This window comes from Paroedura picta, chromosome 5 (genome assembly GCF_049243985.1).
Source record: "Paroedura picta isolate Pp20150507F chromosome 5, Ppicta_v3.0, whole genome shotgun sequence".
Taxonomy (NCBI): Eukaryota; Metazoa; Chordata; class Lepidosauria; order Squamata; family Gekkonidae; genus Paroedura; species Paroedura picta.
In genome coordinates this window covers 128,320,937-128,332,951 of record NC_135373.1, presented here as the reverse complement: position 1 = coordinate 128,332,951, position 12,015 = coordinate 128,320,937, and the positions used below count along the sequence as shown (strand labels likewise).

At 55.0% G+C, this 12,015-nt stretch overlaps 1 protein-coding gene across 1 annotated transcript; it reads left to right on the top strand.

Moving 5' to 3' along the window:
• The first annotated feature begins 405 nt into the window (after positions 1-405).
• On the top strand, positions 406-8,926 carry LOC143838746 (acrosin-like). Its single transcript, XM_077340554.1, has 5 exons — positions 406-526; positions 1,787-1,990; positions 2,909-3,171; positions 3,812-3,957; positions 7,762-8,926. Exons 1-5 carry the CDS (start codon positions 435-437, stop codon positions 8,581-8,583), a joined length of 1,527 nt encoding a protein of 508 aa, XP_077196669.1. The 5' UTR covers positions 406-434; the 3' UTR covers positions 8,584-8,926.
• The last annotated feature ends 3,089 nt before the right edge of the window (positions 8,927-12,015 follow it).

The window sequence follows — 12,015 nt, the reverse complement described above, 5'->3', positions numbered from 1 at the left end:
TAATTATAATTTTGTATTTTAGATTTCATGTTACCTGCCTGGCCTATGGGTGTAATGAATAAAATAGATAAATAATCTTCAGTAGCCTATAACTATATAGACAGTTTTACTAATGACTTTTTAAATTTTAAAACTTAGTTATTTAATTTATCAATTGCCTTCTCCATTTATTGCTGTTTTGCATTATTATGCTATTTAATGCTCCCCACCCTGAATTTATGTGAGACGGGTGGGTGACAAAAATGCATTTATTAGGGTGATTATCTTCAAAGCTCCCTTAGCTCCACCTTCTGGCCGTCCCCCGCAGGGCCTTCCTCGGCCTTGTCCATTCCAAAGGAGAGAGAACCTCGGAGCCCCGGGGCATTGTGCGTGAGGTCACGTGTTTTATGATGTCATGGACGGCAGAGGAGGAGGGGAGAGCAGCACTGGAAGGGATGAGGAATGGGAGACGGTGGCTCCAGGTGTCCCTCCCAGTCCTCAGTTTTCTCATTTGCCAGCACAGGTCAGCTGCACAAGACAACTGCGAGTAAGTGACAAGAGTTGTCCAGGCCCAAAGGGTAACACACACGGGGGGGGGGGGCTGCCTTATGCTGAACGAGACCCCCCCCCCCACACCCCTCGGGCATCCTGAGACGGCTGAACCCGGGACAGGAATGTGCACTTGACTAATCCATGTTGAAACATAGCTGAAAATACCTTATTGGTGTTTTAAATATATATATATATATATATCAGTTCAGCCAGATATAGATTTTGATATTTTTCAGCTGCCAAAAGGACCAAGTCTAAAAAATCCCCAAAGTACTTTGTTCAGGATTGCTGGACAGCTGCATTTGAAGTGCATTTATTGGGTCCCTGATAGCAGGGGGTAGTCAAACTGCGGCCCTCCAGATGTCAATTCCCATGAGCCCCTGCCAGGAATTGTAGACCATAAACAGCTGGAGGACCACAGGTTGATTACCCCTGCCTTATAGGGTCCCTCTGCCTTCGGGGAGGGCAGTATATAAATACAATATATAAATAAATGTAATAAATTAATTAAATGCCTTTGGAGTAAACCCTTAGCTTGAAGAATGCATTCACAGGGACAGTGAGCCCTTTTACAAGCCATTGCAGTGCAAGGCATTTAAATTTTAAAGAGACTGTATTCCCTTTGAAGTTTAAATGCCTTTCCCCCATGGGGGGAGGTCCATAGAATTGGATCTTTTGTTACAACCTTTTTCAAACTTGGGAGGTTTTTTTGTTTTGAAAACATAGCCTCCCCTGGAGCCCAAATAACCTCAGATTGATTCTCCATTATAGCTTCTGGGGACCAATGGCTATTTATTTAGATTTTTACCCCACTTATGACTTCATTTCTAGGGCAACCTGGAAGTGACGCCATTACTTCAGGTGGTGCTCTAACATGTGTCCAAAACTCTATGGTTAAAATATATAATTGTGGCTGAATGCTCCACGCTGTCCCCATGTGATGACATCACTTCTGGGTCAGGCTGGAAATGACATAAACGGCAGGGGACACGGATTGCTCCGCCAGCTCTAATTCCCCCCTTCCCCATCTCCTGCCCCTTTCCAGGCCATTTGTGGCAACCTAGTTGTGGCTCCACAGGATGTTCTTAACTTAGAAGGTTTTGCGTAGTCTGCTTAACTTGTTCTAAAGCCCTTGCAAGATCTAGGAAGCGGAAAGAGGCAAGAGGTTGCCCTCCTCTGCATTTGGGGTTTCCGTTGGCACCCTGTGCCAAATGCCAAGCCCCCCCCCCCACTGACCACCTGTGTCTCCCTGCAGTGGGGTTTGTGGGAGACGCCCACTGGCCCCCAGCCACGGTGGGATTATGCGGATCATCGGGGGCACGGATGCTGTGCCCGGAACGTGGCCTTGGATGGTCAGCTTCAACAAACTGACGCGGACCCAGTCCTTCCACTTCTGTGGCGGTTCCTTGATCAGCTCCCGATGGATCATCTCTGCAGCCCACTGTTTCCTTCCAAAAAGGTGAGCAAAAAGGAAGACACGTCCCTGAAGGATTCGGCCTGGCACAGGGTGCTGCAGGGCAGTGCAGCAGGGGAGGTGTTGTTGTGGGGCACAGCTGCAGGTTGGGCAGGTACTGAGCGGGGCTGCCACGCTCTGCTTTCAGAAGCAGCCCTCCTGGATGAGACCAGCCCGTCTAGCCCAGCACCCTGCTTCCCCCAACTGTCCAAATGAACCCATGCAGGCCCCATAAGCTGCTTAAATAAGGGAAACTTATAAGGCTCGAATGACCCTTTCACAGGGGTCGCGGCAGGGCAAGCAGGTTGGCCGGGGGGGGGTGCCATCTACACGACAGCCTTGCGGGGTAGATCGAGAGAACATTCGTCTGTCTGGAGCAGTGGAAAAGAACGAGATCAGCATGGTGGGACAAGAGGAAGAACTGAACTGAGAAACCCCGGAAAAAAAACAATTTATATCCAATCATGAACCATGGATCTTCATGCCATTGGTCAGTTTTGGTTTAATTTCTGTGAAAGAAAGAACACTTGCCTAATTTTATGGTTGTGGGTCCCCACAACACGAGGAGCGGTATTAAACTGCATTAGGGAGGTTGAGAACCACTGTCCTAACAGAGGTGGGCCAATTTCCAGCAGAATAACAAACAAGTCCTGGTGCTTTCCCCTTGTCTGGGTAAACTTGGCCAGCGTTGAAACAGCATGAGCAATTTCCACGGCACCCGTGACAGTCGCTCCTGCCATTTCAGCGTCGACTAAGTTTACCGAAACAAGGGGAAAGGAAAGAACACCGGAGGAGGCAAAATGTAGCTCGTTTTGTCCATCGATGTTCACATTATACCCTGATGAAGTCTCCTGAAACAAGGTCGCCTCCGTGGGGTTTGGGCACTCCCTGCAGTGCTCACCGTGGGCCTGTTCTGTCTTCCAGCAACACGGACGAGATCCGGGCAGTGATCGGCATCACCAACTTCGCCGATCCTGGCATGAACATGCAGGCCATTCGCCTCAAGAGGGTGATCAACCACAAGTTCTACCATAAAGGAAACAACAACGACATCGCCTTGATAGAGCTGGAAAAGCCTGTCAAATGCAACGACTACGTCCAGCCCGCCTGCCTCCCTGACCTGTCGGTGGACGTGCCCAACTTACCCCATTGCTACATCAGTGGCTGGGGCGTCATGAACGTCACAAGTAAGAGAGCCACTGCAGAAGGTCCCAAGTTCAATCCCCAGAATCTCCAGTTTTAAAAAAATCAGGAAGGAGGCGAGGGGAGAGAGGAGACAGTACTGAACTTGGATGGACCAAGGGGAGACTGGCCAAGTCCCCCCGGCCACCGGTAGGGGATGGGGGGTCGGGTTGACATATCCAGATTGGGTAAGTTCTGGAGATTTGGAGGGGGGAGCCTGGGGGAGACAGGGACTGGGAGTGGATGCAACGCTGTACAGTCCACCCCTAGAATCATAGAGTTGGAAGGAGCCATACAGGCCATCTAGTCCAACCCCCTGCTCAACGCAAAAGCTCAACCCTCAAAGCAGCCATGTTCTCTAGGGCAGGGGTAGTCAACCTGTGGTCCTCCAGATGTCCATGAACTACAATTCCCATGAGCCCCTGCCAGCGAATGCTGGCAGGGGCTCGTGGGAATTGTAGTCCATGGACATCTGGAGGACCACAGGTTGACTAGCCCTGCTCTAGGGAATCTGGTCTGTAGTCTGGCGATGAACCCCCCATTTGAGCTGGGGGGAGGGAGGGCTCTTGGGCCGGAGTTTAGTTCTTATTTGTTGTGAGTAGAGAAAAGGAAGGATGCTAACTGCAAAACTGGCTTTGCTCTCAGCAAAACGGGCGTCTCTCACCCTGAAGGAGGCCAGACTTAATCTAATTCCAACGGCGATCTGCAACAGTTCTGAATGGTTACGTGGGCTGGTTAAATCGGACTGTCTCTGCGCTGGATTCGAGGAAGGTGGGGTCGACACCTGCCAGGTAGGTGGACCGATCTCGGGGCCATTGGGCAGAGCTCTGAGTTCCGGGGTTCCAGCGGTTCGTAGGCAGAAGCTGAAGAGCTCATGTCTGCAGCAGCATCGTGGATGAGGGGAGAGTCCCAAGTGCCACGGTGGAATGTAAGCTTTGCACACCTCTAGTGCCAGACGGCTGTCCCTGGTATCCGCCTTGCATGGACTCCTCAGAACCTGAGCCCTGCTGGATCCGGTCAGTGGAGGTCCCTCCGGTCTAGCCTCCCGTCTCATCCAGGGGCCAGCCAGTTCCTCTGCAGGGCCAGCCACAGGGCAGAGAGGCCGAGGCCTCCCCTGAGAAGACCCTCAGAAGAGCCCTGCTGGGTCAGGCCAGGGAGGGTCCCTCCAGTCCAGCCTCCCGTCTCTCCCAGGGGCCAGCCAGTCCCTCTGCAGGGCCAGCCACAGGGCAGGGAGGCCGAGGCCTTCCCCTGAGAAGACCCACAAGAAGAGCCCTGCTGGGTCAGGCCAGGGAGGGTCCCTCCAGTCCAGCCTCCCGTCTCACCCAGGGGCCAGCCAGTTCCTCTGCAGGGCCAGCCACAGGGCAGAGAGGCCGAGGCCTTCCCCTGAGAAGACCCTCAGAAGAGCCCTGCTGGGTCAGGCCAGGGAGGGTCCCTCCAGTCCAGCCTCCCGTCTCACCCATGGGCCAGTCAGTTCCTCTGCAGGGCCAGCCACAGGGCAGGGAGGCCGAGGCCTTCCCCTGAGAAGACCCTCAGAAGAGCCCTGCTGGGTCAGGCCAGGGAGGGTCCCTCCAGTCCAGCCTCCCGTCTCACCCAGGGGCCAGCCAGTTCCTCTGCAGGGCCAGCCACAGGGCAGAGAGGCCGAGGCCTTCCCCTGAGAAGACCCTCAGAAGAGCCCTGCTGGGTCAGGCCAGGGAGGGTCCCTCCAGTCCAGCCTCCCGTCTCACTCAGGGGCCAGCCAGTTCCTCTGCATGGCCAGCCACAGGGCAGAGAGGCCGAGGCCTTCCCCTGAGAAGACCCTCAGGAGAGCCCTCCTGGGTCAGACCAGGGAGGGTCCCTCCAGTCCAGCCTCCCGTCTCACCCAGGGGCCAGTCAGTTCCTCTGCAGGGCCAGCCACAGGGCAGGGAGGCCGAGGCCTTCCCCTGAGAAGACCCTCAGAAGAGCCCTGCTGGGTCAGGCCAGGGAGGGTCCCTCCAGTCCAGCCTCCCGTCTCACCCAGGGGCCTCTGTAGGGCCAGCCACAGGGCAGAGAGGCCGAGGCCTTCCCCTGAGAAGACCCTCAGGAGAGCCCTGCTGGGTCAGACCAGGGAGGGTCCCTCCAGTCCAGCCTCCCGTCTCACCCAGGGGCCAGTCAGTTCCTCTGCAGGTCCAGCCACAGGGCAGAGAGGCCGAGGCCTTCCCCTGAGAAGACCCCCAGAAGAGCCCTGCTGGGTCAGGCCACGAAGGGTCCCTCCAGTCCAGCCTCCCGTCTCACCCAGGGGCCAGCCAGTTCCTCTGCAGGGCCAGCCACAGGGCAGAGAGGCCGAGGCCTTCCCCTGAGAAGACCCTCAGAAGAGCCCTGCTGGGTCAGACCAGGGAGGGTCCCTCCAGTCCAGCCTCCCGTCTCACCCAGGGGCCAGCCAGTTCCTCTGCAGGGCCAGCCACAGGGCAGAGAGGCCGAGGCCTTCCCCTGAGAAGACCCTCAGAAGAGCCCTGCTGGGTCAGGCCAGGGAGGGTCCCTCCAGTCCAGCTTCCCGTCTCACCCAGGGGCCAGCCAGTTCCTCTGCAGGGCCAGCCACAGGGCAGAGAGGCCGAGGCCTTCCCCTGAGAAGACCCTCAGAAGAGCCCTGCTGGGTCAGGCCAGGGAGGGTCCATCCAGTCCAGCCTCCCGTCTCACCCAGGGGCCAGCCACTTCCTCTGCAGGGCCAGCCACAGGGCAGAGAGGCCGAGGCCTTCCCCTGATAAGGACCTCAGAAGAGCCCTGCTGGGTCAGGCCAGGGAGGGTCCCTCCAGTCCAGCCTCCCGTTTCACCCAGGGGCCAGCCAGTTCCTCTGCAGGGCCAGCCACAGGGCAGAGAGGCCGAGGCCTTCCCCTGAGAAGACCCTCAGGAGAGCCCTGCTGGGTCAGGCCAGGGAGGGTCCCCCCAGTCCAGCCTCCCGTCTCACCCAGGGGCCAGTCAGTTCCTCTGCAGGTCCAGCCACAGGGCAGAGAGGCCGAGGCCTTCCCCTGAGAAGAATATAAGAAAAGCCCTGCTGGGTCAGGCCAGGGAGGGTCCATCTAGTCCAGCCTCCCGTCTCACCCAGGGGCCAGTCAGTTCCTCTGCAGGTCCAGCCACAGGGCAGAGAGGCCGAGGCCTTCCCCTGAGAAGACCCTCAGAAGAGCCCTGCTGGGTCAAGCCAGGGAGGGTCCCTCCAGTCCAGCCTCCCGTCTCACCCAGGGGCCAGTCAGTTCCTCTGCAGGTCCAGCCACAGGGCAGAGAGGCCGAGGCCTTCCCCTGAGAAGAATATAAGAAAAGCCCTTCTGGGTCAGACCAAGGAGGGTCCATCTAGTCCAGCCAGTTCCTCTGCAGGGCCAGCCTCAGGGCAAAGGGGCTGAGACTTTCCTCCTGGATCTGGAATTTGGAGTTTTGGTGAATCTAACGGTTCCCCTCAGTCCCAATGGCTAATAGGCTCAGGCTGAATTATCCTCCATGAATCTATCCAATCCCCCTTTGAAAGCTGCTTATTCCTGTGGCCATCACTACATCCTCTGGGAACAGATTCCCCATTTTAATCACTGTCTATGTAAAGAAATGTTTCCTTGGCCTGTGAACATTTCCCCACCATCGCAGCAGGGGCTGAAGAAAGTCACTCCCCTTGATTCCTGCCCCTGCTGAAGCCCCCTTTCTTGGCCAGAGCTCTGTCTTGGGGGGAAATGTCTGTGAGGCGTATGCTGCTTCTTGACCATTGACCAGAAACATCTTCTGCCAGAATGAGAGCACCTCCACACCAGACCTAATCCCCAAATGGATTTGGGCATCCCTCCCTACTGACACAGCCAAGGGTTGCAGCTTGGTGGTGTCTCAAAGGCTGGGACACAAATGTTGTACACCTGACTGGGTCATGTGAACTCTCAGCTGCGAAGTGTTACATTTGGAGTGGAAAGAGAGAGTGTGCGCATTCTCCCTCCTGTGCAAGAACCCCCCCCCCCGCACTGAAACAGAAAGTGTTCTGCACTTGATTGGGGAAGCTCAGAACGGGGAGGTGTGCCTATTGCAGCAGGAATCTCTTTTCTTGAACCGGTGTGTGTGTGAGAGCCTTGCAGCTGGGAACCAGGATATCTTTGTACTGACGCCCTGGCCAATCAGGGAAGACTGCTTTGCTATGAGGCATGGAGAAGGAAGTTAGTTCACAAAAAGCAGGAAACTGCACTCTTCCTGATGCCGGTTTTTGAAATATCGAGGCTTATGTCCACTCCGGGATATCGTGGGGGAAAGGTAAGGTCACTCCGGATCAATCATGCATGTTGCAGAGGGAAAATGTAAAGCGCCCAAAATCAAAGTGTAAATCGAATTCAGCGTAGACGGGAGGGATTCATTCAAGCTGGGAGTGAGTCAAAAGCCCCATGCAGACTAGACCCTGGATGGACTGAGGGTCAGATTCAGTCCAAGGCAGCTTCACATGGGCACTCCCAGTCCCTCTGCAAGGAGCTTGTTAATCCTGTTTAGCTGTGCAGGTGCTGAGGTTGCCGTGCATTCCTACCTCTTTGAAAATCCTGTGTGAATCCTGTCCACTGGCTGGGCACTTTCTCACGTGTCCTGCTTCTTAGTTCATCGCCTGGCCTTTTTCTTTCCCGTGGCAGGGTGACAGCGGTGGCCCCCTCATGTGCAGAGAGTCAAGGTCCGAGCGCTTTTGGGTTGTCGGAATCACCAGCTTTGGAAGCGGCTGTGCCAAAGCAAAGAAACCAGGAGTCTACACTTCCACGCAAAGGTTCATTGACTGGATCACAGTGCAGAGTGGGCATAATTTCTACAGGCCCGTTCATCTGCCAGCAGCACTGACCACACACAAACCAAAGCCTGTCACAGCTGTCTCCAGACCACGACCTCAGCCACCCCCTCAGCTACGGCCGCCACCTCTGCCACGCCCACCGGTTAGACCACCACCACAGCTATGGCCACCACCTCCGCCACCCCCTCAGCTACGGCCACCACCTCCGCTTCCACCACCACCGCCACCACCACCACCACCACCACCACTGGTTCGCCCACCGCCTCAGCCACGGCCACCGCCTCCTGTTTGGCCACGGCCTCCGGCTCGGCCAAGGCCTCCGGCTCGGCCACCGCCTCCTGTTCGGCCACCGCCTCATGTTCGGCCACCGCCTCCAGTTCGGCCACCACCTCCGGTTCGGCCACCACCTCCGGTTCAGCCACCACCTCAGTCACGGCCACAGGCCACTACTCGGCCGCCATCTGTGGTATGGCCATGGCTACAGTATTCTCGGCCATGGCCACCCTCTCTGACTTGGCTGCAGTCTCGGCCTTGGCCTCAGCAACGGCCACGGCCACTGGTTCGCCCCCGGACACGGCCTCGGCCTCGGACATCATTTGTCAGCTACCATTACCCAAATGGGACCACCCTGACTCTGCAACGACCCTGGGCATCTGTTGTGGTGAACCCTTAGTGTCTGTCTGGCCCTGCAGCTGAGGCTACCATTGTCTGGCCTGCCCTCTACATGACCAGCCATCTCCTCCTTCCCACTCCAGCCCCATGGCCATGGGGCTCCCAATGCTTCCAGAGCCAGACCAGCAGACCACAAATCCTGTCTTGACCCTAACCTCTGGCAGAACCAATGGTCAGAGGCCTCAGCTGGGCTACAGCCACTTCCAGAGCAGGAGGCTTCTGGTGAGACCCAGGCCAAGCCCTCAAGCCCAGCGCCTTTGGCCACATCTGCTGGTCATTTCCGTAAACCTGTAATGTTCACTGCCATAATTTTTTTTTAATATTGCAAATAAAACATTGAGAAAAGGCTCCTGAATCATGGTAGAGCCAACCGCTCCTTCCACCCCAGAGGCAACTAACGAGTCTTTAATTGGGGTGGGACGTGGCCTGGACAGTTTGGTGTCGTGGTTAGGAGTGCGGACTTGTAATGTGGCATGCCGGGTTCGATTCTGAGCTCCCCCACATGCAGCCAGCTGGGTGACCTTGGGCTCGCCACGGCACTGATAAAACTGTTCTGACCGGGCAGTGATATCAGTGCTCTCTCAGCCTCACCTACCCCACAGGGTGACAGTTGTGGGGAGAGGAATGGGAAGGCAACTGTAAGCCGCTTTGAGCCTCCTTTGGGTAGAGAAAAGCGGCATATAAGAACCAACTCTTCTTCTTCTTCTTCTTCTTCAGTAATCTCAGGGCTCTCTCAGCCTCCCCTCCCTCACAGGGTGTCTCTTGTGGGGAGAGGAAAGGGAAGGCGAATGTAAGCCACATTGAGACCCCTTTGGGTAGAGAAAAGCAGCATATAAGAACCAACTCTTCTTCTTCAGTAATCTCAGGGCTCTCTGAGCCTCCCCTCCCTCACAGGGTGTCTGTTGTGGGGAGAGGAAAGGGAAGGCGACTGTAAACTGCTTTGAGCCTCCTTTGGGTAGAGAAAAGCGGCATATAAGAACCAACTCTTCTTCTTCTTCAGTAATCTCAGGGCTCTCTCAGCCTCCCTCCCTCACAGGGTGTCTGTTGTGGGGAGAGGAAAGGGAAGGCGACTGGAAGCTGCTTTGAGCCTCCTTTGGGTAGAGAAAAGCGGCATATAAGAACCAACTCTTCTTCTTCTTCAGTAATCTCAGGGCTCTCTCAGCCTCCCTCCCTCACAGGGTGTCTGTTGTGGGGAGAGGAAAGGGAAGGCGACTGTAAACTGCTTTGAGCCTCCTTTGGGTAGAGAAAAGCGGCATATAAGAACAAACTCTTCTTCTTCTTCAGTAATCTCAGGGCTCTCTCAGCCTCCCTCCCTCACAGGGTGTCTGTTGTGGGGAGAGGAAAGGGAAGGCGACTGTAAACTGCTTTGAGCCTCCTTTGGGTAGAGAAAAGCGGCATATAAGAACAAACTCTTCTTCTTCTTCAGTAATCTCAGGGCTCTCTCAGCCTCCCTCCCTCACAGGGTGTCTGTTGTGGGGATAGGAAAGGCCACCACCTATAAGGTGACTGTAAGCCACTTTGAGCCTCCTTCAGGTAGAGAAAAGCGGCATATAATAACCAAATCTTCTTCTTCTTCCTGGGTCATCCTGTGTCTCTGACCCGCAGCATCCCTAGGAAGCCAAGAGAAGGGAAGGATGACCAGCCTCAATGTGCTCCTTCTGTAAGAGGCCTGGCTTGAAAGAGGGCCCTTCTCTCCCTCCAGAGAGGCCCAGCAGAGCCAGGGAAGGGGATCCTCATGCCCCCCTTTCGCGGTGCTCACTGAAGGCAAGGGAGGTCAGAGGATAGGCCTGGGATTTTGTGGAGGCTGCTGGGCCTCCCCACGGGACACCCTGCAGCTGCTGCTGCCCTTTCCTGTCTAGGGGGGATGACTCTTTGGAGTCTTGGTGGCATCACGTTTAAGAGTGGCCTCCTCTGATCTGGACAGCCAGGTTTTGATTCCCCACTCCTCTACAGGCAGACATCCCTGGGCCAGTCACAGTCCTGTGAGAGCTGCTCTGGCCAAGAAGTTCTCTCAGAGCTCTCTTGGCCCCATATTACTCACAAGGCACCTGTTATGGAGTGGAAGTGAAAAGGTAACATTAGGGGCCAAATTAGGGTACCTTTTGCCCATCCCCAAAAATCACTCTGAGAGGGAAAAAACCCTTTTGTATATTTTTACTGCAGCAGAAATATAGACACAGGGGAGTTCCCGAATCTGTATGTAGAACAATAGAATACATGAGACTTTATAACAGTCCGTTGAAGGTGGGGAAAGATGATGCTTTTGGGTCAAGCCAATAACCTGGGGTCTCCACCCCTTGCATATCCCACAGGGCCAACCCATGGTGTCCAGCTTCCCGGAAAGGTCACAAAAGGCAACTTTTCCGTTCTCTCCCAATCCTCTGGTAACATAAACAATGGCACGATATAGACAATTGTCTCTGGCCGAGAATAGAACATATCAGCCTGGGCAATATTTCAGGACACAGGCAAGGCTGCTGAGGACAAGGGAAGAAGTGGGATTTCAAAACAGTTGCAAAATAGTTTTCTCTTCTTTACTGAACAACAGTCAAAAAGAATTATTTCACCTCTCACTTGTCTCTCACAGAGACAAGCAGGTCATAAAAACCAGCTCTTCTTTGGCTTCTTCCCTGTGGCCCCAACAGCACCCCAGAGCTGACCGCATCCACCCTGGGGCTCAACAAGCCCGCTCCGAAAGGCTATGGGGGGCGTGCAGAGGGCAAAGAGCTCCAGGGTGCCTTCTTGGCTCACAGCCTTGGAAAGGTGCCTCCTGGGACTCACAGCAGCCCAGGCAGACGCTGGCCTTGAGGGGGGCTGCTCTGTGCTTCTGGCGGGGAATAAAGAGTCGCCCCCATTCACCAGGCCCGGACTTATGTAATAATAGGAACAAGTTTGTTTCTGGAGCCCGTCCTTCTCAACAGGTCAGGCATCCCTGGAGCCTCCTGGTCTTGGGAGCCTCCTAGGGCTGCCCCCCCTCCACTGGCCACTGGAGGGGAATTGGGGGGGGGGCTACCAGATGCAGCCGGGGAAACTCACGGAGCTTTAATTTTCAATAATAATTCCAAAAGGGACTGCTACCTTCTTGAGCTGTTTCAGATGCCTTTGTTTCACTCCTTCATTGCCCTGGTTTCATGTTTATGATTCCGTTTTATTATTTCTTGTTGGTCTCAGTGGAAGACACCCCTTTCTCAGGTCTGTACACTTCTGCTTTTCCATCCAAATTGTATGAAACTCTGGGGGATTGTGGCATTACACTAGGAAACCCTCACCACTAAATCTCAGGCAGGGAGAAGAAATTACCCCTCGCCTTCCTGAGGCCATGAAATGCCCAGACCTTTAACGTTACACTCTATGGAGAATTGAGAGCACAGTAACTAGCACAGCCCTGCATCCCTTTAGGCTTATAGAACAAGGAGGAGGCAAGTCATCAAGA

Excerpts from the sequence above, each read along its gene's own strand:
- LOC143838746 (XM_077340554.1), top strand. The coding sequence starts at position 435 with ATGAGGAATGGGAGACGGTGGCTCCAGGTGTCCCTCCCAGTCCTCAGT. Across the intron at positions 527-1,786 it reads GCTGCACAAGACAACTGCGA|TGGGGTTTGTGGGAGACGCC; the intron begins GTAAGTGACAAG and ends GTCTCCCTGCAG. Across the intron at positions 1,991-2,908 it reads CACTGTTTCCTTCCAAAAAG|CAACACGGACGAGATCCGGG; the intron begins GTGAGCAAAAAG and ends TCTGTCTTCCAG.